Raw genomic sequence first — 22,024 nt, 5'->3', positions numbered from 1 at the left:
ATAAAATGGACTTTGGAAAGTTGTGTGATTTTTTTAAAATGCATTGTCTTCATGGTATCTTACTTTGAAAAGTAAGCTTTCTAATTTGCTTGCACACTAGGAGTGGTTGTATATTGATGACCTTGGTCATGAATGCACACATGAGAAGAAAAATCCAGCAGATGAGGAACTGCTTTATAACTCAGGCGCAGAGATGTGCAGTGATGACCCCTCTGAGGAATAGAGGTCAGGTAGAGATTTATCTGGAGTACAGGAAAGGTCCAAGGATGAAGAATTGGGAGCCTCTGCTCTACCCTGTAAGTGTCGGGCACTGTGCTGAGGAACTGAAAATGTGTTACCTAATTTATCCTCCTAATATTCCTCTATAAAGATATTTTATTATCTTTATTCTTTTTATGTAAAAGTAAACCAAGACCATCAGGATAATTACCTTGTTTAAGGTTCTGAACTATTTAGGCAGGGAGCTAGATTCCCACTTCCAGATGTATGACTCCAGAATTCATCTCCAGATTAGGGACACTGTGCCCTAACCTCTGAATTTTATAGAGGATGGATCTGAGGACCTGGCAAATGACTTGTCTAGTGTGCCTAGCTTGCTGAAGGCAGGTTCTAACTCCGAATCCAGTACTCTTTTTTTGTACTTGGTTCTCTTTCCAATTATTCTTTTCTTTTGTTCCCTAATTGTTTTAAAAGTCTTGTTTCTTCAACTGTATTTCAAGTTCGAGTGCATATGTAAGGGATGGGGTTGTATTTTCTTGCTTAGCAGAATGAGAGATCCTCTGTAAATTCTTGGTGGCTCGAATTGTTGAAGGATTTGGTCTCTGAAATTCCATTTTGAATGAGGCAGTCTGTATATATATATATATATATAAATTGGGGCTTTGAGATTTTTAATCAATACTTTATAATAATGGTTCTCAATGTTACTGGATCCACTGCACTTTTTTTTTTTTAATCCAATCTGACAATCTTTATCTTTCAACATTTTCATTCAGTGTAATTACTGATACTTGAAGGTTTATATTTACTATCTTACCGTTGTTTTCTGTTTGTTTTAATGTTATTTCTTTTTTTCTCTCTTTTCTTCTTTTGAATCAATCCAAAATTCATTTCCCCATCTTTTAGCTTGTTAGTTATCCGTGCTTTTACTGTTTCTTTGAGTGATAACCCTACGGATTACAATGTCTGCTAATTATTTTCTCTCTTCCCAACTAGGACTAGGACCTTGAAACGCTTTAATTTTTATTTAACCCTTTGCTGTCTTATGTCTTATTGTGCATTTTGTCTACATATATTTTAAATCCCACAAAATGTTATTATTTTTGTTTTGTGCAGTTATTTTTTTAGACTTACCCACACATTTGCCCTTCCCATTACTCTCAATTCCTTCCTACATTACTGTGTTTCCATCTTCAATCATTTTCTTTTTGCCTGAAGAACGTCTCTCTTTTTTTTTTTTTTTTAATGTTCAGGTCTATGGGTGAAAAGTTCTCGTAAGTTTTATTAATTTAAAATCTTCCTTTCAATATTATTTTTGAAGGCTATTCTTGCTGGGTATAGAATTCTAACTTAGTGATTGTTTTCATTTATCGCTTCAATGATTTTGTTTTCTGACATCCATCATTTTTTGTGGATAGGTTGACTATCAGATTTATTGTTCTTCTCTGAAGCTAACTCTCCACCCCTCTATAGAGTTGAAGATTTTTCTGTATGGAAACAACTTAAGTGACTGTCAGTGGATGAATAGATAAAGAAAATGTGGTACACACATATGGCAATATTATTCAGCCTTTATAAAGAAGAAAATCCTATCATTTGTGACAATATAGATCAACTTGGAGGGCATCATGCTAAGTGAAATAAACCAGACTGAGAAAGATAAAAACGACATGATACCACTTATGGGTGGAATCTTAAAAAAAAACAAAAACAAAAACAAAAACCCTCATAAAGCAGAGAGTAGAAAGTGGTTGCTAGGGGCTGGAGGGGTAGGGAAGAATAGAGAAAAGAAAAAGATTTTATTCTTTACTGATAGTTTTCAGTAGTCTTACTCTGATGTGTTTAGGTATTTTTTTTTTATATTTATTCTGCTTGACAGTTATTACTTCTTGAATCTATGGCTTAATGTGTTTCTTCTGTCTTGGAAAGTTCTCGGCTATTATTTTTTCAAAAATGTATTTCTGCCCCTTTCCTGTTTGTATCTTTCTCAGTTGCCCATATGTTAAAACTTGAAACATGTTTCATTGTCTCCCATGTTCTTTTCTGTTTTCTATACTTTTTGTTTTTGGTCCTTCAGTTTGGATATTTTCTGTTGGCATCTTCTTACCTACCAGTATTCTTTTAAGCTATGTCCAGGATGCAGTTAAACAAAATTAATCTCATTTGTTTGTATTTTTCTGTTCTAGAATTTCAAATTAATTGTGGTTGGAGATCCTGGTTATTTGATAAATTTTCATAGTTAATTTTCAATTTCCAATATATTTTTTGTCCTCTGTTATTTTCATAAATTTCTAAACAAAAACGGTACAATCTTTCTTTGAGTTACATGATAATTAAAATTCTGGATGATTCAGTGTGTATTATTACCAGTCAGTAAGTTCTTTGTGTTTATATGTAAAACAGAGTGAGGATAAATATCAGATAATTATAAACAGATATTTTACTTACACGAATGTTCAGTAGGATGTTTGAATGTCATGTGGAAGTGAGACAGTTTTTCTTCATGTTTTACATGACATGAAATCTAGAATTTATGGTCCCTATCCATTAAATGCCAGTAGTACCTCACAACCCTCAATCTTCAAAAAAAATTCTCAAAATGCTTCCTAGGGAGGCATAGCCCCTGTTTAGGAGCCTGCTTTACACAAAAATAGTGAGGTTGCATTGCTTATAATGAAGTCTTTGACTCAGGGCCTTGGCCAGGACTGAAAACAGACATTCAACTACCTGGTTGAACGTGAGTGTCAGAACAGCTCTCAACCATTTACTGGATGGCCAGTTTAACTAGGCCAGCTGCCAAGAGTCTGGCTACAGGAAAAAAGTGTTAGGGATTAAGGACATGCAGCAGCACTTCAAGCAGTGTGTACGTGTTGGCATGCTGGAACATGATAGCATCAGGCAGGTGAGCCTGGCATTCAGTCAGAAATAGAGGGGCCCTTTCAGAGCAAATGTCTTGACTGAGACTTAAGTCTAGAAGGCAAATCTCAGGGCATATTGAAAATGGCCATTGCACGTACAAGACTTTTATTGGACAGCATTGGGAGTGAAGTGCTGTTGTCTATATAATGGCTTTTCAGCAATTACATCACAAGATAGCTAGTGATTATCTAAATTTGGGAATATCTGTCCAACCATCAGTCAAAAACATTGTAAGTGCCTGCTATATTTTAGTCACTATGGGAGCACAAAGGTACTTATATATAAAGAAATAGTCTACTCTTGGGAATGGTGGGAGGAAAACAAACTAATTTTTTTAAAAGAATGATAATGGTCTATTAGGGAGAAAAACAAGAAAAGACATAATATGAGAGATGATGGTATAGCAATAATTAATTTCATGGGCAAACATTTTGAATATTTCTTTGTTTTTCTCTATTTGCCTTAGCAATATGACATGAAGGTTTTGGGAGAAAAATTTTTAGAGGAAAAAATTAGTTAAATACTACATTTAGGGAGTAGGGTCTCCCTAATATCTGACTTACTCAAAGTGGAAATATGAATCAGACTTTTTATTCATTATAGAACTTTTTTCTGTGGGTAACATCTCTAGAAATTTATGAGGGTTATTTTGTCATTGGGGTACTCTTAAGCTTGTCCTTTTATTATAACAGGATTATGTTAGAATGAATGGAAAGCTGGATATAAAAATGGAAGAGCTTCAGAACTAAGCCTATATTTCCATTGTCTCAGAATTAGGAATATGAAGCACATTCACTGGGCATTTAATTTTATTCTACATTTTGAAGAAATTCTTTTTTTTTTTTTTCTCTTTCTTTCTTCTTCTTCTTCTTCTTCTTCTTCTTCTTCTTCTTCTTCTTCTTTTTTTTTGGTATGCTTTTCTAAGAGTATAGTTTCCACAGCACTGTCTAGTGGAATATCTTATAAACATTTAAGCTGTGGAAAAGTTAACTCCCCCTTACCTTGGAAACTGGAGATTCCAGGAGGGATTTTCTAAAGCTCTAAATGCTACAGCTACTCCCTCTGTCATAGAAAATACCATCATCAACTGGTTAATGTGGCAAATGACCAGACCTCATAGCTAACATTTATTGAGTGCTTCCTGTGTACCAGTCACCGTGCTAATAAGTATACTAATTTATTTCATCTTTATTATAACTCTGTTGAGTTCTATCTTATCCGTAGTTTATATGTTAGGAAATAGACACTCAGGAAAGCCAAGAGATTTGTTCAAGATTCCACAGCTAGGGAGCAGTTGGGTTGGTATTTGAACCCGTTTACCCACTCTACCATATTGGTATTGCTACTTGAGTTAGTATAGTCTGTGACCTTGTGTTCATAGACCAAGGCTGTGGGTACAGAAGTAGGTTGGTTGGAAAAACAAAAGCTTTAGAATCAAATGGACACTGGTTCAAATAAAGGTACTATCACTTATAAGCTCTGGTAATATTATCTAACCTCTGTGAACCTTGGTGTCCTCATCTGTAAAGGAGGGGAGATGATATCTCAGAATATTTTAGGAAGAAATATAAAAGATCTGAATGTGCCAAAGACTCTGGAATCCAGAAGGTGATGTTTTTCTCCTTTTTCTTTTTTGTGAAAAATAGTACTTGGAAGTCTGGCATTGTGGAAGTGGTGGAGCTTTGGGGACATGAGTCAGGGAAATACTGACTTAGTCAAGGAGGCAGAGAGGTCCTCCCTGAGGAAGTGGTATTTCAACTGAGACCTGGAGGACATGTGGAAGTTAGATTAAAAGGGGTACGGGTGTATAGGGCACCTGGGTAGCTCAGTCGGTTAAGTGTCCAACTCTTGATTTTGGCTCAGGTCATGATCTCAGAGTTGTGAGATTGAGCCCAGTGTTGGGTTCCATGCTGGCCATGGAGCCTACTTAAGATTTTCTTTCTGTCTCCCTCTGCCCTTCCCCCCTCAAAAAATGAAGGAGGTAAGAGTGTGCTTTGCAGGCATGGGGAACATTTAAGGCAGATAAGTCACTTGACCTCACAGTCCTTTCCTCTGAAATGTGGGGTACTGCCCTCATGTACCTCATCTTGGCCTGTAAAGTGAGAGGGTGGAAGTGACCCTGATGTGACCTGGGAAGACTGCTGTACAATGGAAGGCATTCATTGTCATTGAGATCAGGTGACAGTAGTGTGGCATGGAAGAAAAGGATGGGTTTGAATCCAGATCTGCTCATTACCAGATGTGCTCTAGACAGTTCTTTTACTCTTTCCACACCCTATTCCTTCATTTATAAAATGAGTGCTTTTATAAATGCACTTATAAAATAAGGCTTTGTTCCCGAGATGCTGGGAGGAGCTGTGGGCTGGCATGTGTATTGGGGACCTGCAGAAGTACTGGCATGTGACAGGAGCTTGTACCCTTTCCTTCCCTGCCCCCACTGTGCTTCCACACCATCCTAGGGAGATGTATGTGCAGGAACTCACTGTTAACTTGCCACGCTTTCAGCATCTCTTGTCAGCCAGCTGAACAAAGACATTTTCAGTTATGTGAAGCGGCTGTCTTTTCATCTGTGATTCATGCTGTTGTTTCTGTATCCAAGCTGATATTCTTATAGTCGGTGCCTTCGGGTTTTTCATTTTAAGACAGCAGGAGGGGGAGATCAGGTACAAGCTAGTCACTCCAGGATGCTGAAATGGGAAACTACTTAGGTCCTTGGTATGGAAAACAAGAAACTCCGCGAGGGAGGCTTCTATGGAGCGAGATTTTGAAATTGGTCTCAGGGAATGGTCTGCCATTTTCTCTCTTATTTGGCATTAACTTGTATTTGCTCCTCCTGAAAGGAGAGAAGTTAATGTAAATGTAAGGGCTCCTATCTTTTCTTAACAATAAGTATCCTCTGCTCTTTTTTATTTGGGGCCGGATGAGGAGCTTTACGTGAACTTTGAAATGAGATTGAATGAAAAAAGGTATTGTTTATTTAAGCTGTCTGAGGAAAGGCACTTGGGGAAAGAATTGAACTCTAAAATAACCTTATGAAAGTTATTGATTTGTTTCTTTATGGTTCTTTGACAAACAAGAACATTATTTCTGTGCCTGAACTGGAGCTGGGTCAAAGACCTCTTTTTTATAGATTATCTTTTCAGAAAACCAGACTTGTCAGAAAAATAAACCTCCAGAAATGAAGATAAGAGACCCAGTTGAATATCATGGCTCTTTCTTGCTTTGAAGGACAAGTAGGGAACACAATTAATTTTTAAAAATCTCACTGAGTGCCTGAAAGTTTAGGAAGATAAATGGCTCACTGTTGTCAGTTTGGTAGGTTGCTTGCTTCAACTCTACTTCCCCTGTGCTAGTTTAACTTCAAAGCCCAGATTCCATTTACCTATGGTCAGCAGGAAAACGGACACAACATTTTTGTTGTTGTTCTTATACCTTATATTTTAAAAGTAACTTTTAAAGGTCGCAATAAGTTTCATCTACTATGTGCAAATACTGTTCTAGACATTAGGGACACATCAGTGAACAAAACAAACAAAATTCCTGCTTTTTTAGGGCTATGCTCTAATGGGAAGGAGAAAGACTGTTGGGAAACAACGGTATAATACCGTGGAAAGTGGTGACTCCTAGGAAGAAAACCATGTAAAGGAATAGATAGATGCAAAATATTATCTGAAGAGGTGGTGTTTGAACAACCACTTGAATAAAATGAAAGAATAAGCCATGGTGATGTTTGGGGCAAGAGCACCCCAAACAGAGGGAATGGCCCATTTTAAGGCCCTGACCTAGGAACATACTTGGTAGTTCCAGGAATAGCAAAGAAAACCGGTATAGCTAGAGCCAGTAAAAAAGGTTTGTGAGAAAGGTACACAATGAAGTCAGAGAGAGAAATAAGTTGCCACTTGAACTTTTTGAGCAGTAGAGAAGCATGACCAGATGCCATCGAGCTATGACAATCCTATCCTGAAGCTTATCTGCATTCTGGATCCCCGCTTTGGAGCCTGGCTTGCTCTAAGTGACAAGTCATGTTCCAGGCACTTGGAGAACCTTTTAGCACCCCATTCCTTGGAGAAGCTTCCAACAGCTCTCATTTGTCAGCCCCCAATTTACCCCTAAACTGATCTGTGACCACATAATCTTCAGCTGGGTCCTCCCATTTGACTCAAGGAAGCTTTGGGTCAACCAAGGGTGAGCATAAGGACAGAAGAATCAGTAATCCTTGATGCCAAGAAGATCCACCAGAATTAGGAAAACAGATTAAAAAAAGGAGAGTGTTGTGCTGTCTTCCAGGATGTAAATTCACAGGGACCTGACGCCCAAGCTGCCCATAGGTGTTCCCACACCCAGAGAAGCCAGGGGTCCTGGCCTGCATCTCCCTACCTGGGGGGTTCTCATCAGCTCCATATCTCAGCCTCGAGTCACCTAAGGATGGTTTTGAGAAGCTGAGATTTTTGTGAAAACACTTCATTTAAAGAAATATGTTTCACTGAATAAGTGAATAAATATACATGCCTATTATACTGGTCCAGCTTTTCTAGAAAATTTTAATATGCTATGAGAAATTATATAAGTTCCATTTTTGTTACTGAAAAAAAAAATAGGAATTGTGGATAAGGATAAAGGAAAAAACCTGGGAACGACCATCTTTCACTTACTGGTTTATGTAATTCCATGCTTTGTTTCCATGTATATAAATATGTTTTTATTATAAAAATGACATTTTAGTCCACGTATTATTTTGTAACTTGGAAGCACAGTTTTGGGTGAGCTTTCTTTTTTCTCATTTCTGTTCTAAGAAACCAAGGGAATTTAAAATGAGATGAATTAATCAATAATTGAAGGAGGGTTATTATACCATTCAAATTGAAGAAAATTTATGTTGACAGGTGATATACTGGTGTTATAGAATACTATAAATAATTTCCCCCCAGAAACTTGAGTGAGGGATATATTCATTGTTTATTTTTAGGATTAATCAAATGTTCAGTAAATACTTAAGCGAAATAGGTTTTTTCCCTTGGATTACTTGGCTATTACTTTAAGATATTTGAAGATGGAGATACTATATTATCTGTAAGAACATTTGATTCACGTATTATTAAAAATATTAAAATCTGTATCAACAGATCGTATTTTGATTGCTTTTTAGGTTTGTCATAATCTAATCCTTTAATCTATATTCTAGGGAGAAACTATTTTAAGACTTTCTTTTGCAAAGTGTATTAGGTTGGAAGAGAGGATTATAAAGCAATAAAATTGCAATAGTAACACAGAAGATCTGTAAAACTTGCTTTACAATGTTATTTCTTTGGACTTTATGGCTTTATCCAAAGTTTTAGCTATTGAGGATCTCTAGTATCCCCACCTTCATAAAGCAATTTTATGGAACCATAGAAATTGATTCGTAAAGTTTTAGACCTGAAAAATATATGGCCATCTATCCAGGCCTTGGTAAAGGGCTCATTTTATTTAAAATTAGCCATAAATTACTTACTCTATGAGGACATCAATATAAGGAACTTTTGGACAAGTCCAGTGGCTAGATGAGGAAGAATTTTTTTCAAACATGGTTTGATTTCAGTAAAGTAATAACCTTGAACATTATGGGGTTTTTGAGGTGCTATCACTTAGACATTGTTTTTATCAAGATCTTGCATCTTAATGGGATATCTCATTTTGCCTGGATGGATATTTTCTTGAGGGTTAGCAAGTTCTCAGGGTTGTTCATTAATTCATCCAACACTCAGGAACTGTGCTCGATGAAGGGGACACACAGAGAGGCATAAAACGAGACCTTCTTCTTTAAAGAGTCATAGTCACAGTCATAGTCTGGTGGGAAGACAAATTTGTAAGCAAATTCAGGAAGACTTCTTGGGTTAATTCAAAGTGAGATAAACCTCACTGAGATAAACCTCACTTTGAATTAACATAAAGAAAAATTTATGTGTCTTTGAGTGAAAGTAAAATATCACTCCATGTTTTTAGAAGATCACGTTTAGAGTTCCGTAAGCCAAGTCCAGTGACTGAGAGCTGCTAACAAGTGTAATGGACTGTTTTGGAGTGTGGGGTCGTTGAGAAAATAAATGACATGCAGAGGAGTTGACCCCTGGTGTAAGAATGCCACATGTGGAGAGAGTGGAGGTGACTGTACTGAGAGACATAGTGACTGTGTGGAGGGGCAGGGCCATCCTGTGTCCAAATGAAAGGAAGACATGGATGCCTGCCATGTCAGCTCTGCCAGACGGAGACTTCCAGTTACCTAAGGAGTGTTAAAAATGCAATCTATGCATTCATTCTTCCCTTTTGCTGCAATGTCCTGAATCCTTCCAGTGTTAGAGTCCTAATGAAATAGTAATTTCACTGTTTTACGTGTGTAGGCTGGAGTGGGAAGATGAGAAGGTCAGGTAATTATGGAACAGTTTTCACTCTGGAAAAAAGGAAATGTTTAGGAGATGCTGGCTAAATGTGACATCTTAGAAAACATTTGGATTAAAAATAAATTAAGCTTAATCGGCCTTTAGTAAGTTCCAGGCACCACTCAGACCTTTTTAAATACATCATCTCAGTTGAGCCTTTCAACAGTCCTATGAGTTAAGTACTTTATCATTCCTGCTTTACAGGTGAGAAACCCAGGGCACAGATAACCTTAACTTGATAACGGACTCACCCTTCTGAGTGGTGACTCCAGGATTCCAGCCCGGGCAGCCTGGCTCCGGACCTTGACTCTTCAGGTCTCCTGGCAGCTCTGTGCGCTTGAGCAAATTGCTTGACCTCCTGCATTTTGTTTTCTCATCTGTAAAATGGGAATAGTCCTAACAAAGGTGCCAGCTCCACAGAGCCGTCACGCATGTAAGTGCCTTGCGGAGAACCGATGTGCGGGTACTTCCGTCTCCGCTGGGCCCGGCCCTCTAGAGTGATGGCAGAGCTCAGGAAAGCGGGCTAGGCCACCCTCCTCTAGTACCACAGATGCCTTCTCTGTCAGTGTTTCCTGCTCCAAGAGTCACGCGTAAGTCAGCATGAGATAGTAATCAATAAATGGTAGCCGCTGGCTTCGTGAAGTTGTCATTTTTATTTAATCCTGAAACTGATACTGTGCTCTTGAAATCAGCGGGGAACATATATTACCTCGTGCCTGGGAGGAGATTTGTTCTTCTTCCCCTACTTGTCATCATGCTTCTGCTTAAGAGGAGACTGTAGTTGGCACAGTATTGCCAATTTTGGAGGAATGTGTTACATAACAACAAAGAAAGAAAGGAAGAAATTCAGAGGTATTCCGAGACACGTTCTAGTACTCATCTGCTTTGACTCAGAGTTTTTGTGAACTAGCTGCTGGGAATGTAATCTTGCTTTTGATACCTTTGGTATTTCTTAAGCAACTTTGGGTTTGAAGCACATTCTCTAAGAGGTTATACACTTAACATTTCTCAGTCTGAAGAGATGACTTCATTTATGTTTGGGAATGTGGTGCACACCCATGTAAGTCTGTCCTAGTGTTGGCATGCCAGGCATGGTCCTCCAGAGAAACAGAACCAAAGGAGACATATGGGTATCTTTATATATATGTATATATAAAGTAATTTATTTTAAGGGATTGGCTCATGGAGTTGTGGGGACTGGCAAGTCCAAAATCTGTCGGGCAGGCCAGCAGTCTGGAAATTTAGGCAAGAGTTAAAGTTGCATTTGTGAGTCTGATTTTGAAATTTGTAGAGCAGGCTGGTAGCCTGGAAACTCGGGCAGAATTTCCATGCAATAGTCTTTTTTTTTTTTTTTTTTTTTTGTCAGAGAGAGTGAGCACAGGCAGACAGAGAGGCAGGCAGAGGCAGAGGGAGAAGCAGGCTTCCTGCTGAGCAAGGAGCCCGATGTGGGACTCGATCTCAGGACGCTGGGATCATGACCTGAGCCGAAGACAGAGGCTTAACCAACTGAGCCACTCAGGCGCCCCATCCATGCGATAGTCTTGAGGCTGAATTCCTTCCTTTCCAAGTTTCTCAAGTTTTGCTTTAAAGACCACCCCCTGATTGGCTGGGGCTCCTCATGTCATCCAGGGGAATCTCCTGTAGTTTAATCAGCTGATTGTAAATGTTAATTACACGTATAGACTATCTTCACGGCAGTGGACAGGCCAGTGTTTGACCAAACAGCCAGGCACCGTAGCCTGGCCAAGGTGACGTTAACTGTCACACTTTTTTGTGGGGAAGTTCCAGTTCGTCCAAGTTCCAGTCAAAGGCTTTCATGTTCATGATCCCTGATAATGTGTGAGTCTGATGGACGGTGCTCATGCGCATGCCTCATTTGTACCCCAATATGTGTAGCGTACAGCTGTGCAGGTCACAGCCACCCAGTGCGTGGGTTGGTCCGCCGTAAAAACACCCAACCACTTCCTCCAGTCTTCGTTTCTACGAGCGTTACAGTAGGCAGCCTGCAAGGGCTAAAAGGTAAGGTCTAGGGTGCTGGTATTAACTAACGGCAAATGCTGCTTTTAGGATGCTGGTTACCGCTAGTGCAAGTGTCATTTTCCTTTAAACATGCTCCGATGGTTTCAGTTAGTTAACAGCAGAGAAACTTTAAGTCAGGGAGCAACCTGTCCTCCTGAGGTTTCAGGCCAATCGATGGATTTTACTCTGGGTATCGACAGCTCTCTGCTGCATGCTCTTGTGTTTGACTGCGTGGGCTGACTGTGGTGAAATGGATTATACTGCTTTTATTGCCTCCCGGGGCTTAATCAGTGTCCAGCAGGCCCTGTGTCTGCCTGTGACTTTCCTTTGCCTTTTATTTGTTCAGACCGTGGGGCTGTTGATGGGGCGGCTTCTCTGGCCTCCTACCTTGACTGATAATTTTTAACTCAGAGCCTGTGTTTCCTTGCAGGATGCCACAACTTGGAAGCCTGATTCATGCCAGAACTGCCGTTGCCATGGCAACATCGTTATCTGCAAACCCGCTGTTTGCAGAAACCCTCGGTGTGCCTTTGAGAAGGTACGGCATCCTAATTATATCCCAAATGCCATGGTAAAGTCAGAGCAGGTTAGGGTTTTTGTGTCTTTTCGGTCATCTGGTTCCGACACGTATCCCAATCTCTAACTGGAAGCCTTATGAAATGCAGGAGAGAATTTTAACACAACACATTTAAGAATATCTTAATTGAGAATTTACTCTGGACTGGGCACTCAGTTAGTTTTACAAATGTTACCCCACTTAATATGTGGGGGTAGGAATCTTTCTCCCCACTTTATAGATGAGGAAATGAAGCCTAGAGATTTCAAGCAACTTAACCACAATTTTGCAGCTAATAAACTGCTACCCAGAGGATTCCCCGGGGTGACAGATGCTAAAGCCACAGATACGCACCACGACATTTACAAGCCACGGAATGGATTGAGAGTCAGCATTGACTGCTTGAAGATAATTTTCTAAAACCATTTTTTGTCCTGCCACTGTGTTACTGCCCGCTGTTGAGCTCCCGCGGAACATGGCAGAGGCTTTGACTCCGGAAAGCTCCTGGTTGGCCAAGTATAGGAGGGATATTTTTTCCTCCTTTCCCCTTTGTTAAAAATTTTCAGTTTTTTTCCGACTATACATCTAATTCTGTTACAATATTTTTTCCAGTTGCTGACTCTTTTCTTTTTAAAGTGAATCTATTAAAAAAACCGTTTAAGCTTCAAGTTTGAACATTGGAAGCTTTCTGGAGAAGACTAAATTATTTTCTTTAAAAAACGTTCGATCAATTCCACAAGCACGGTTTATGTTTTTAGTTCCCTGCCTCCCCCATAATAATCTTGAGACGTTATGCCGTCTAGTGCCAGTAAGTTTCTGTCTGTTCTTAACATCACAGTGAGGAAGGTTCTGCATACCTTTTGTTGTAGGCCTCAGTTTCTTCATGGGTGTATTTCTGGGAAGCCAGGTGTACATCCAATGTTGGTAAATTTAATAATATTTTGTTGTATATTGTGGGACTTTCTATTTTATGGAGCAAATACTCCTAAAATGTCTCTACTTAGCTTGCTGAATGATTCATGTCAGAATCTGAATTGCTCATATAAAGACCATGAAGACATGCCCTCTTCCATTTCATGCAAATAACTGTGGTATCATGTGAGAATAAGAAGCCTCGGGGCGCCTGGGTAGCTCAGTCATTAAGCGTCTGCCGTAGGCTCAGGTCACGATCCCAGGGTTCTGGGATCGAGCCCCACATTGGGCTCCCTGCTCAGCAGGGAGCCTGCTTCTCCCGCTCCCATTCACCCTGCTTGTGTTCCATCTCTTGCTGTGTCTCTCTCTATCAAATAGAAAAAGAAGGCTTTCATTAAATGTTAGAAAGATATCGATTGTATTGCTGGAAACTAAATGTATTCTATTCCAGGGGTCAGCAGACCAGATCTGACCTGCCACTTGTTTTCGTATGACCTATGCATAAAGAATAGTTATTATGTTTTTAAAAGGTTAGGAAAAGACAAATGGAACAATATTTCATGATACAAAAATTGTAGGAAATTAAGTTTTAGTGTTCATAAATAAAGTTTTATTGAAACACAGGCATGCTCATTTGTTTATGTGTTGTCTGTGGCTGCTTTTACACTACAAGGATGAAGTTGTGTAATTGCGATGTAGACCAAATGTGGCCTCCAAAGGCTAAAATATTTATTATCTGGCCCTTTCCAGAAGATAAGTTTCTGACCCTTGTTGGATACTGAACGTGACGTCTCTTTCTCATTTGTTTTCCTAGTTTTTCTCATCTTGGTAAATGGCAACTCCTTTCTCCCAGTTGCTCAGGCCAGAACACTTAGCATCGTCCTTGACCCCTGACTCTCTCCCACATCCCACATCCAGTGCATTAGCAGACACCCAGCTCTTCCTTCATAAAACCGTAGGTCCCAAATGCAATTTCCCTGCTTTTGAGTCTGGTCCCACCTGTTATCATTTTTTTGGTCCGTATTCTCACTGTAGCCTTTTAACTTGTTTTACTTTTCCTGTACTTGCCTTGTTCATTGTGATCTCGATACAGCAGTCAGGGTGGTCCTATTAAAATTTAAGTCAGGTCATGTTGGTTCTCTTCTTAAACCTCTCCAATGGCTTCCCATGGCTTCTCATTCAGAGTAATCGCTCACAATATCCTGTTACGGTGCTATTACACCTCTGTAATTTGTAATTAATCTCCTGTTCTTTCCCTTGCTCACTCTGCTTCAGACACCACATCTGCTTGGTGTTCCCTGGAGATGTCAGGCACACTCCCACCATTACAGCCTTTGCACCCTGCCTTTCCCACTAAAATTGCTTTTTCTCCAGATACAGATAATATATGTGGCTTGATCCTTTACTTCCTTTAAATTTTGCCCAAACACCAGTCTATTTAAGATTGTAAATCCCTACCCCATCACACATTTCCTATCCCTCCTCCATGTTTTATTTTTCTTCTTGACACTAACTAATATCAGACATACTGTATATTTTACTGATATCTCTTGTTTACTGTCTCTTTTATATACTGTATATCCTCAGCACCTACAATAGCCCCTGAGTGTGGTAGGTACCCAGTAAATCTTTTTTTGACCGACTGAATGAATAAATGAGAGATGAGGCTAGAGAACTGTTAAGTTCAAGGTTATGGAAAGCCTTGTACTATGCTGCATGCTTGGGATTTCATTTTGAAGATGATAGACTTCTAATGAAGATTTCAGGCATATGGGTAGAGTGTCCAACGTTTCTTTTAGAAAGACCTCTGGTTTTTCTAAGATAATGCATGATATTAGAAATGCAGGGATCAATTCAGAGGCCGTGAGAACAATCCAGATGAGGGGATAAAGACCTAAGTCAGAGCACCAGTGGCATAGGGCTCAAGAGGAAAGGGCGGGCTAAAGCACACTTAGGGGATAGACCAGCAGAAGCAAATGAAGTCAGGAGGGTGAGGGAAAGAAAAAGGAGAGATGATTCCCAAATTATGGTGTGAGCACTCTTTGGTTATCTGAGCCACCAACTGATATTAGAAATATGGGATAATGAAGAAAAGCATTCCATTTGGGAGGAATGTGATGGTTTCATTTTAGGGAACATTACGTTCAAAGTGTCCATGGAGGAGCCAGGTGGATAAGCCACCCAATATACAAATCTAAAGCTCAGAGGAGAAAGCAAGGTTGGAATCAGTATATGAGTATTATTAGCATATAGTCAGTAGCATAAACCTTTAGAATTAGTGAGCTCATCTTAAGAGATTTTGTGAAGAAACAGTATAAGATCAAGGATGCAATTTGGGGAACACTGTCATTTACAAGGAGGTGAGCATAAGAGAGGGAACTTAGGAAAATTGAAGAGACATGGTCAGAGAGGTAAGAGGTAAGAAGTGGTCAGAGAAGAGAGAGGTATTATGGTAGCCAGAAGAGTAGAGAGTTTCCATAAGGCGTTTGTATCAATGGTGTTGATCACAGGCCACCCTGAAGCTGGTGTCATTGGAGTGGTGGGAGAGGAATCTTATATTGTAGAGGTTTGAGGAATGAATAGAAAGTGGGGATAGGAAGCCAAGCAAAGGCTGTTCTTTCAGGGAGCTTTCCTGAGAATATGAGAGAAATGGGGCATTAGGCAAACATCAGTACATCTCTGAAGTTTCTTTGAACCTCCCATCCCCAACCATTGAATGCTCCTTTGTGTGGCCATGGTGCTTTGTGCTTACGTTTATTATAGGCCTTGATCAGACTGCAAATGCCAATATATTTGTCTGCTTCCTCCTTCAGACTCTTAGCTTCTGGAGAACAAAAACCTTGTCTTCTTCACTGTTGCAGCCCATCAAACAGCACAGTGTATGACGCTTAGTCAATATTTGTAAAATGACCAAATAAGACTGATTTAAAAACAAAACAAAAAAAATAAATAAAGTTGTACCTGGAGAAAAAAAAAGGACTTTGTTTTTGATATTAGCACAAAAGAGACATGATCATACTAGGAGGAAAGGGAGGATGACCCAGAAAAGAGAGAAGCTGAAGATATGGGAGGTGGAGTAGGGAGGACGGACAGAGACAGAATGAATGAATTAGAAGGAGTGGTTTTTAGGGAACAGAGCATGTGGGATCCAGAGCTTGGGGTGGGGAGGACAACCCTTTCTCTAAAAGTGGAAAGAAGGAGACATGGATAGATACAGAAATAGTTAAATTTGTAAGTAAGAAAAGAGGATACTAAAGTAGTATGTATCTGAAGGTATCTATTCTTACTTTGTGAAGACTTTGAGGTTCCATTGGGAACTGAAAGAGAGTGAATGTTAGGAGCTGTCCCAGAGGAGAGAAAGGGACTGACCAAGGTTGAGGTAAAACAGGAGATCAGGAACCTGTGAGGGTATCAAGCTGCATGATGGAATAATTTCCTAAGGGATGCTTCCTAGCCAAGTGTAAGGGAAGAAAAGAAATTGTGGAATAGATCCAGGATTGGGATTTTGCCGTATTAATGGCAAGAAAGAATAGATATACAGGAAGTATTGGGAATTAAGGCTAACATGAATAGGAAAGTGAGGCCAGCTGGCTAAATGACTGCAAGGTAAAAAGTGTTCAAGGAGCTTTCTGAAGGATGTGGTATGAGGAGGAGTGAAGATGAGAGAGAGCTAAAGGCCAGAAGGTTCAGATTTAGAGAGCTGAAGATTTCTGGTATAGAATAATTTGGAGTATAGGTAGGTCCCAAGGTTGACCATGACCATGGGGAGCTCAAGTGAAGTGAAGAAGATTATGTGAATTGAGGTGGTTAAGAATGTACAAGGATAGAATGTCACTTTCAGAGACATTGAAGTTGTCCAGAATTATGTCTAGACATTGTGTAGAAAAGAAACAGACCCAGGGGCCAAGTCTTTAGTGAGTGAGTATGAAGGAGCGCTCCGCAAATGGGTTAATGATAGTACTAAGAATGCCATTATCATAGACTGTGAACTCATGGACTGTGAACTCTAAGGAGGCTCCTCAGGGGTAAAATGAGAGGGTTATACCAGATGATCCAACCAAAAGAAACTTCCAACTCAAAGATCATGTGAGTGGGTCACAGAGTACTTGGGTTCTTTATTTTAAGTCATGGAAAAGATCATAGAACGTTAGAACTACAAGAGGCCTTTGGAATTCATTTAGTCAGACTTCCTCATTTTCTAGACAAAGAAACAGACTTTTGGGGTTTTAGTTACTCGCTTAGAAACAAAGAGCTACTAAGCGGCACACCCATGACAAAACCTTAGTCCCTAGCTCATGACCCAATGTAACTTCTACTCTACCATATTGCTTTTAAGTTTTCCTTTGTGTTTCTCAGTAGCATGTGTTGTTATTCAGATCTGTTATGGTATATTTATATTAGTTTGTGGCACAGGTTAATGAATCACATGTACCCTATTATTATAATTAATGACTTTTGTTACTCCCATCTTTTAAAAATGTTTAAAAGCCCTTTTACAATTTGTTTTACTCATGGATTGACCGGAAATAACCTATTGTCAATGACAATTCTAATATTTCTTTCTTCCTTTCTTTCTCTCTCTCTTTCTTCCTATCTATCTACCATCTGTCATCTCTCTATGCATCCTATCCATATATAATAGATTCTATATCCATTCCTATATCTACCTAGAATAGCTAGCTAGAGAGCTAGCTGCATAGAACTGAGACAGAGACAAAGTGAGAAAAACAGAATAGAAGTATATAGAACCTTGATTATTTAACCCAGTCCTGTGAGGACCAATCCTCTCTTCAGGATTTCTGAAAAATATATATGTATAGAGGACAATGCCATGTGAAGGAACATTATATTACATGGTGGGGATGCAGCTGCAAATCTAAATGCAGCTAATAATAGTACTTGCCTAGTTAAGTTACACATAATACAATTCTCACAATGTAATTAGGTAAATACTCTTATTAGCTGTATAGGTATAATACATATATACACATATATTTTTATATGTACACATATACACATATGCACAAATATGTGTACATATACACATATACATGTATATGCTTCAAAGAGTACCTGGCTATTCTAAGTACCCAGTCAAGTGTTAGCTATGATTGCCAAATGATCATCATAATTATTTTTGGTTAGTTTTTATAGATCCTGGTCAAGTAATCTTGCCCAGCAAGCTTAGCAATCTTCATTGCTATCTCTTGCCCATATGGTCACTTTGCACTGTTCTCCAATAAGGCTAGGCTTATGTGTTCCAGGTAGCCCATGGCTCCAAAGCTGTGCAAGGTCACATGGTTAGAGAGCAAGAACTCTGTCTCTCCTTCTCTAAGCTCCCACATGCAAAATGCTTTGCTCTTCCTTTAGCCCCAATCACCTCTTTTTTTTTTTTTTTTAGTTAATTATTTTTTTAAGTTAAAATATAATGTATTATTTGTTTCAGGGGTACAGGTCTGTGATTTGTCAGTCTTACACAATTCACAGCACTCACCATAGCACATATCCTCGCCAATGTCCATAATATCCACCCCCCCCCCCGCACCTAGCAACCCTCAGTTTATTTCCTGAGATTAAGAGTATCTTATGGTTTGTCTCCCTTCCTGGTTCTATCTTGTTTAATTTTTCCCTCCTTTTACCTCACAACTCCCCATCCCGCCTCTCAAATTCCTCATATCAGAGAGATTAAAAGTATCTTATGGTTTGTCTCCCTCCCTGGTCTCATCTTGTTTCATTTTCCCCTTCCTTTCCCCCACAACTCCCCACCCTGCCTCTCAAATTCCTCATATCAGAGAGATTATATGATAATTGTCTTTCTCTGATTGACTAACTTTGCTTAGCATGATACCCTCTAGTTCCATCCACGTCATTGCAAATGGCAAGGTACCGGGTTTTTTGATGGCTGCATAGAATTCCATTGTCTATATATACCACATCTTCTTTATCCATTCATCTGTTGATGGACATCTAGGTTCTTTCCATAGTTCGGCTATTGTGGACATCGCTGCTATAAACATTCGGGTGCATGTGCTCCTTTGGATCATTACATGTGTATCTTCAGGGTAAATACCCAATAGTGTGCCCAATCACCTCTTTGATGTACCACCACAAGTTCAATAGTTAGACTCAAGCTGAGGGCCCTTCCACTGCCAGTCACAAATAAAGAATATCACATTTATGAAATGAATATTGGGGGCCAAATCTGAAAATCAGTTTTTATAGAAAACAAAACTAATTTGTGTGCTTAAACTATTCCTTCAAATCTTCCATTCTACATGCCTTTCTCCCTTGCTCCCTGCTTCGTGTTAGAATATAAACAGCTTGGAGATCTCATTTTCTGTGTGAAATTCTTAATGGAAATGATGCTAATGTAGTTTCTACATTTTACTGTCTTAGTGAAAATCAGGGAAGTCTAGTTTCCTCTTGAGTTCAGAGGGCAATTTTCTGAAAAGTCGTTAATGTTGCATAGTATAAGCAACTTTATAAAACCCCATATTGTATATTTTATCTTTTATCAAGCAAATTAGAAGAATTTGGTGATCACTATTGCTAGATAGAATTCTATTTATCTGTTTAGTGGATGAACAGTGGTAAAATCTTAGTCCTGTTTCTCACCCACTCTTATGAATGTAGTTATATAAAATTAGAATGCTCTCATGGGTACAATTTTTTTAAATGGAAGCAGCTCCAAAACATTAATACACACACACACACACACACACACACACACACACACACACACACATATTTTTTTTCATTCTACTGGGTGAATTCTTTGTAGACTTTTATTCTGTGGATAAATCATGAATCCCTGGTTCATGTAGGTTCTCTTACTATTTTTGGTCTAAATTACTCATTGCCCGTTCTGTCACATCTTTAAGACTTGTGGAAATGAACACTGAGATACCTAAGAGGAGAAAGCAAGATGAGTCAAAGGATCACTGGGCCCCAAAGCGAAACATATGCTCTCTGATCCACAGTTTTAATAACGCAAGGATAGATGGATTGTTCACGGTGGCAAATGGATGGCTGGTTAACCTGACAGCTTCCCAATAAATCCTGGAGTATCATGTGGTAGCCCATTCCCTTGATAGTATCACATCTTGATAGGAAACACTATTGGAATTACAGAAGGCCTGAAAAAACAATGTAGATCTTTATTGGAGCCCAGGAATTCTACCCGGCTCCCCACAGTACATGTGATACCCCCACAACAATGCTGTTTCCTCTCCTAGCTTTGTCCTTCAGTCCCCTGCCCCATGTGCCTTGCTACTCTGTCTAGTAAAAGCGAACATCAGAACTTGAGCTCCCTACCTGCTGGGTGCATCAGACCTTCCTAGGACAGCTAGAACACCTGCCAGCTCTCTGGCCACCCCATCCCCCCCACCCCCTGACCCCACGTCTTCTCTTCTCAGCAGAGGGAAACAACCCCTTCAGGGAGACACAGCCCTTCTCCTTACCCTAGTTTCTTTTCTTGTGTGGCACTCAGAAGGAGCATTGCTAGTGAATAAAATCCCCCACCTTATTGTATGTGAAAAGGTGTAGACAATTTTCAAGGAAATTACTTTCACAAGAGGGTTCATTTTGACTCTGAGAAAAGCGTGACAGAGAGAATGTTTTTGTCAGTTTATTTGGTTTACCCTGTCTCTTGTCACGTGGAAACGCATGAAACATAGTGAATCTGAGATGACTTGGGGTCTGGTGAGCCATCATGGGTGTGTTTGCTGCCGCCATCTTACTCTGAGCTGTTTTTAAATGCTCAGGGAGAAGTGCTTCAAATAGCGGCCAACCAGTGCTGCCCTGAGTGCGTGTTGAGGACTCCCGGATCTTGCCGCCATGAAGAGAAAATCTATGTGGTAAGTGTATTCTGACCTGGCGTTGATTCTGTGCCTTTGGATCATTGGGCTAGAGAGAAAGCTGAATGCTGCACTTGTGTTGGTAAGAGAGGTTTTCTTTTCTTCTTCTTCTTCTTTTTTTTTTTTTTTTGGTCTGGGCCGCAGAGGACCTGAAAGTCGTTTGACTTTCTATGGGCATTTGGGTTTCTTGAATGAGGTTAAAACAGTTCTACTTATTCCATAGGTCCTACGTAAATATTTGTAGATTGAATTTGTGTCTGTATAAAGAGCAGTTTGAGAATGCTGATGTGGAAGAAGTCATGGTGCTGAATAATTAGGCACCACCTCGTCTGTGTGTACCACATGTTTTTTTCATTCGATAGTCACCGACAACCCCGAGTGGATAGAGCAGATATTATTACTCCTGTATCGAAGATAAAAGCGTTGACTTGAAAAGAGCTTAAGGTACTCACCCAGTGTCATATTACTAATAAGTGGTATAACCTGGCCTAGAACCCTGGCCTTCTTATTCCTAATTCAGTGCTCTTTCCATTAGGTGGAGTTTCTACACTTCAGCACTATTGATATTTCAGGCTGTGCTGTGGGGGCTGCCCTATGCATTGTAGGATATTAAGCAGCATTCCTGACCTCTGCCCACTGGATGCTGGTAGCACCCCTAAGTCCTGACAGCCAGAAATGTCTGTAGGCATGGCCCAATGTCCCCTAAGAGGCCAAATGCTCATCTGCCCATTTAGAACCACAGTACTAGAAATCAATCCTAAAGTTTCGTAATTATACTTTCTCATTCCAGACCCTTTAGAACTCATTTACAGACGTGAAGTACCAATTAAAAAGTACCATTGCAGGGTTTGTAGCAGGAACTATGAAAATGGAATGGGTACAGTTCATCTTTGCTTATACCTCAGTGTTACCTGGAGGTGGCTGGTGAAGTAGAATGTGGTGGAAAGAGGTTCTTTGCTTTAATCCTCATCTTCCACCTGATACAAATCTCTCCCCAGGTTAGTGCCCCTGCCCATTCAGGTTAATGGGATTGGATATACCCACTCTAGGCTGCTATTCAGTGTGTGTCCCTAAAACTCGGTGAGCCTAGTGTACTTTCCCCGTGGGACAGGATCATCTCCCTGGAGCCA

General features: G+C 39.8%; 1 protein-coding gene across 1 annotated transcript in view; it reads left to right on the top strand.

Annotated features, from left to right (window-relative positions):
• LOC111149126 (Fraser extracellular matrix complex subunit 1) overlaps nucleotides 1-22,024 on the top strand; it is a 405,997-nt gene that overhangs the window by 132,931 nt on the left and 251,042 nt on the right. Inside the window, exons 4-5 of the mRNA XM_022506058.1 lie at nucleotides 12,001-12,108; nucleotides 20,802-20,894. Coding sequence (XP_022361766.1) covers nucleotides 12,001-12,108; nucleotides 20,802-20,894 — 201 coding nt within the window. The remainder of the gene's footprint in view (nucleotides 1-12,000; nucleotides 12,109-20,801; nucleotides 20,895-22,024) is intronic.

Source organism: Enhydra lutris, unplaced genomic scaffold (genome assembly GCF_002288905.1).
Source record: "Enhydra lutris kenyoni isolate GAN:26980312 unplaced genomic scaffold, ASM228890v2 scaffoldscaffold21, whole genome shotgun sequence".
In the NCBI taxonomy this organism is placed as follows: domain Eukaryota; kingdom Metazoa; phylum Chordata; class Mammalia; order Carnivora; family Mustelidae; genus Enhydra; species Enhydra lutris.
Note: the sequence above shows the minus strand (reverse complement) of the source record. Positions and strands in the feature narration are given on the sequence as shown.